Here is a 4,858-nt window from a genome sequence, read left to right as displayed (position 1 = left end):
GAATGAATAGAAGCACATCCCACTGTCACTGATATTCCACTAAGCTTCTTCCTTCTCTTGCTGTGAATGTTATAAACTAAACATAGCTAAATAAGCATAAGGCTAACTGCAAGTAGAGCTTAAAAAGTTAAAAGTGGTTTGTCTAGTTTTCCTTAAGATATCTGACAGAATTTGTGTGTATATAAGAAGATAGAATAGAGAAACCTACCACGAAAGGAGTTGGTGTTATATCAGAGAACAGATAAACTGGAACTCCTTGACTGATGAAGGTATTAGCAGCAAGTCTTGCAAACCTAAAGAGGAAGAAAATATGCCTAGGAAATATATTCATTTTCTCACCAATTAGTTTCCTACAATTCACAGCTTTTTGCCCCCCTCACTCCAATTTAAAAAAAAAAAACAAACAAAACCCCACATAAATAAACCCCAAATTATTATACAGACCCAATTTAAATGTGTTCCCTTAGTATTCCCAACTGACAAAGCACAACTCTAAGAACTGCTTTGACATTAACAATATAAAAATACTATAAATCCCTCACCTTAATTCACTCTACAGAAAGAGAAAATACTGTTGAAGCAGATATAAAACCATAATGGATCACACAAGACATCTACAAAATACTTAAAACCTAAAAAGTACCTTTTGCTACTACCTCCGCTGGAAAGATGGGCACGAGCATCAAAACCAATCACAACTCCTCTCTTTTTCAGGTCACTGAAATTCTTCTCAAGGTATCTGCAAAATCCCTGAAGACAACAACAAATCCACTGCATTAACCCAATCTTAATATTTAATTTATCATTGCATTTAGATGATTGCTAAGATGTTGACGTCTTAGAAAGGTGAGCGCACGTAACATCCCACTGAACTGGATTGGGATTCAGTTTGTCTAGGACCAGTAAACACCAAGAAACACCACAAATCAGTATGATGAAGCTGGACAGCATTTAAGTACTTTTCCAAAAATCAGAACCAACTCCAGAAAGAAATAGTTAACGCGATTATTCTGAATTGCAGATTTTGAGAAATGATTTAGCTGTGTTAGGGCTCAGATGAGGAAGAGAACAACTGGCCAGTATTTCAGTTTGTTAACTGAAATCTCTCCATTTTTCAACTGAACTCACCCTTAATAATGACACCTGTTTAGGACATGTTATACCACCACTCCAGGCTGCAGTAATTTAAGGTTTTGGTTTTTTTTTTAAGCTCTCCCCAAGTAGATCTACTTTAGGATCTATATGCGTATATATAGCTTCACTGCATTTATGTAAATTTATGTCCAACATATACAAAGCTTAGCCAAATGCTGGCTACCTTTGGGTTTTTTTGTAGCTGTTACATCAGGACTAACTGATCCACTTGAGCTTAACTGTAGCTGTGTATAAATTCAACTACAAATCAAACATGGAAAATAACTTTAATGGCTTAATAGCTTCTCCCTGCTTGTTTTCAGAGATCAGCACTCAGCTAATAATTATCATTTAAATGACTTCTGAAAACTGGAGGAATAGTAAAAAACTTGTACTTCCATAGAATACCCATTTGCTTGTCATAAATTAGGCTCTTCTGTTCATATATAAAACCAGTTAAGTGAGATAAAGTGCTGAAAACAGTACCTGGGTTGTCTGGATAATAGTCAAGTCATTCATGTGGGAAATCCCTGCTCCCATGGCAGCTCTGAGCCCTGCTGTGCCGAACTCCATCCGCGAGCCAAAGTATTTCTGCAGCTCTCCGGCATTTCCTTCAGCAACCAGTTGCTTCACAATTGTGGAAGTTTTTGGATTCTGTAGACAAAAAATTCAGATATTCTAGAAAAGGTTTTGTTTGTTTGTTTTTAATACCCTTAAGCTTCTTAACAGAACTGACTGTCTTTCCCACTCTCTCTACCGGATTATTTCCATATCAAAACATCGCACACCACTTCAAAAACACCAGAACTCCTGCCACATCCTCCTAATTTTAAGTTAGTACAATCTCAAGTATTACTTATTTTAGATGTATCTCCTTAAGTGAACGTGCTGCCTTGACAGCAGTGTATATATCACATTTTGGGAAGTGAAAAGATTTCCAAGATGTCTATTTTAATATTTTCTTGGTTTAAAAACAAAACAAACAAAAAAGGCACCTTTACAGTTCAGAGAATTTTTGTCATCACAACACAAGAACTACTCTAAACATTTAAGAAAGTAAGTTAAGCTGATAATTAAAAAATATTTGTTACTTCCATAGCGCTATAAGTAGAGTTTAAAAAAAAAATAAAATCATAACCTTGTCCCAAGACTGGCTAACAGCAAAACTAACCAGACTGGCCAGAAGATAAAGACGACAATTTGCAATATATATGCAAGTAATGCTTGTAAAAGTAAGCACAACCTTCAGGATGAAAGCTTAGCAACTACAGCTGAATTCTTAAATAAAATGACTGTGCAGAGTGGCAACGGAAAGGCTGCGTCAGACTGCGTGCAAACAGTGAGGAGTTTCTAAGTCTCACTGCTTTTCTTGGTGTGTTACTTACATTGACTCTTTATTGTTATCAACTCTGTTTCCAAACTTGGGAACTAGTAAAGTCCTGTATGCCCCAACATCTCAATCTTAATAACATGTGAAGTTTAATATTTGCTTTCTTGAAAATGATGTGCCAACAGGACAGATGGCACACTCCAGCCACTAGGCAACAGGGTTATGTGGAGAGGCGGCATACTCCACAGGTTAGTCACCGCATGATTACACACACTTTACACTGGAGTACAAAGATCATAATTTCCAGGTGGACATAGGCTTTGATTTCTGGTCAACCAAATGACCTCATAAAAGCCACTATTTCTTGGATGACCTAGGTATGCTTACAGCAAGGAAAGGCATATCATCCTAGGCAAAAAAAAATTCTGCAGCTCCAGAAAATGCTGCAGAACACGCACAGTAGTAGGCACATGAGTGAGCTTGCAGACAAAGGTGTAAGCATTCCGGAAACCAAACTGAGACCAGGGTCTGGATGCCCTAATCATTGATCTGTGCACCTGCTGCTGCAGGACAAACACCATACTTTAAATAAACACTCAAAAAGCTAAAGAGCCTTTCGTGGTAAAGAGCAAACTATATATAATGCAGAATAAGCTGGACGCATTAAAGAAAAAAAAATCAGGTTTCCTGGGTGCCCCTGAATTACTGATTTCCAGCTTAAGAATTACCAATTTACCAGCTCAAGAACATTGTAACTGACACTTCCTTGTAGGAGGCTCAACATAATTCTGTATTATTATACAGTAATTATATTCTGTAATTGTAAGAATAAATATAATTCTATGTTATTATAGAATAATATAGGTCAGCATAACTATTCTGAGTTTAGGCTGTTTAAAAGTTGACCTGAACTTTTTGCTGCAGTATCAGGCCTATGTCTCGCAGGTAAAGCCTGAACACCGCCTTTTGCATCAGGCTTTGTACACCGCCCAGTCACCTTTTTTTCCCCTGCATGAGCTTTGTGTGCAGGGGTTGTCTCTCACCATTGAAAACGGGCACCTCTTTAGGTAGCTGCTGCACACGTTTGTATAGATGTTGGACAGACTAGAAGCTGTAATGCCAATACAGAAGCTCAGCTTGACACTAGGATCATACTGTAGCTCTCACAACCAAGGAGATTTTTGTTTGTTATTGCTGTGTTAGAGGAATTTCCCAGGTTTGGTATCTACTGTGAAACTACAGGGATCCCCCAGTTTTTCAGGTCCAGCTAAATGATCGTACTTATCCAGGTGGCTGCCTGAGTCTCAGAGTTTCAGTCCACGTCATTTGGTAGAGAAAACTTGATTGCATGGATTTAGTTATTTGCGTTGTTCCCCCCTGCCCACCCCCTCTAAAAAGTAACGGTAAAAGCCAGGCCCAAGTCTGTTTAATATAGCAGAAAGACTTTTCCAGAATTACTGTTGTAATTGTTTATGGCTATATTCTCCTAAGAATCTGCATTTTTTTTTTACCGTACAGACGACTGTTGCCATTTTGTTTCAATTTTAGGAATGTTGTGATGCCATTGTATACAGCTAAGGAAAAAAACTAAACTTTTTTAAGCAGAAGAAAAAGCCAAAACCAAATCCTCACAGCATCTCTACTAAAGAAGGACCCAATCGTATCTGAAGGATGAAGTGCTGGTTTTTTCCTTCCTTGTTGGTTCTCTCGGGTTACACTTTTTCTACTCTCAAGTAAAACTGGATGTGAATATGAGAATACCGATTTCTGTGAATACAGTGGCAGAGGTTTTAATACAGAGTTAACATCCAGTAGTGCAATTTGCTTAAACATCACCTGGTAACACTTGAGTTATTCATCTTAATGTACACTACAAGAGGGCCCCAAAGAGGTTTCATCAGTGCAGGAGTCCCCACAAGGTTTCAGAATAGAAGGACAGCTACTGATTAAACAGATTTTATTTTTAACAAAAACAGGAGCTACCTTCTATCCATAATTTTATGATTGATAACAGAAAGAATGAAAAATATGATACTACTGTAACAAATACAGCGATGAAAATAGCCTGGTAACAAGCTCAGTAACTGCCATCTAGGTAAAAACTTCCTGTTAATTCAGCAGGCCCGTCTTCAGCCATAAGGGCTTGCTCTTGGAAACTATTATTTTGTAAGAAACGTGCATCATCGTTAAATATTAACCTATCTCTGGACATCAAAAAGGAACCTTTTTTTTTTTAATATCAGAGTAAATGGACAATTGTTCTCCGATTGTTCTGTTACTCAATACAAGCATGTAAGAGCTCCCCGAGAAATGAAAATGCCTCATCGTTTCTGAGCAATCGGCAACGGGTGCCTTCACCGCACCACGCACCGCCGCAGTCGAACAGCCAAGACG

The 4,858-nt window shown here is 38.0% G+C and overlaps 1 protein-coding gene across 1 annotated transcript in view; it reads right to left on the bottom strand.

Moving 5' to 3' along the window:
• PGM2 (phosphoglucomutase 2) overlaps nt 1–1,785 on the bottom strand; it is a 14,801-nt gene extending 13,016 nt beyond the window's left edge. The window contains exons 1-3 of the mRNA XM_009582805.1: nt 1,621–1,785; nt 644–750; nt 209–293 (exon numbers count right to left, since the gene is read on the bottom strand). Coding sequence (XP_009581100.1) covers nt 209–293; nt 644–750; nt 1,621–1,707 — 279 coding nt within the window. The 5' untranslated portion in view covers nt 1,708–1,785. The remainder of the gene's footprint in view (nt 1–208; nt 294–643; nt 751–1,620) is intronic.
• Nucleotides 1,786–4,858: the final 3,073 nt, after the last annotated feature.

Source organism: Fulmarus glacialis, unplaced genomic scaffold, assembly GCF_000690835.1.
Source record: "Fulmarus glacialis isolate BGI_N327 unplaced genomic scaffold, ASM69083v1 scaffold14248, whole genome shotgun sequence".
NCBI classification, from domain to species: Eukaryota; Metazoa; Chordata; class Aves; order Procellariiformes; family Procellariidae; genus Fulmarus; species Fulmarus glacialis.
This window is presented reverse-complemented; position numbering and strand designations above follow the sequence as displayed.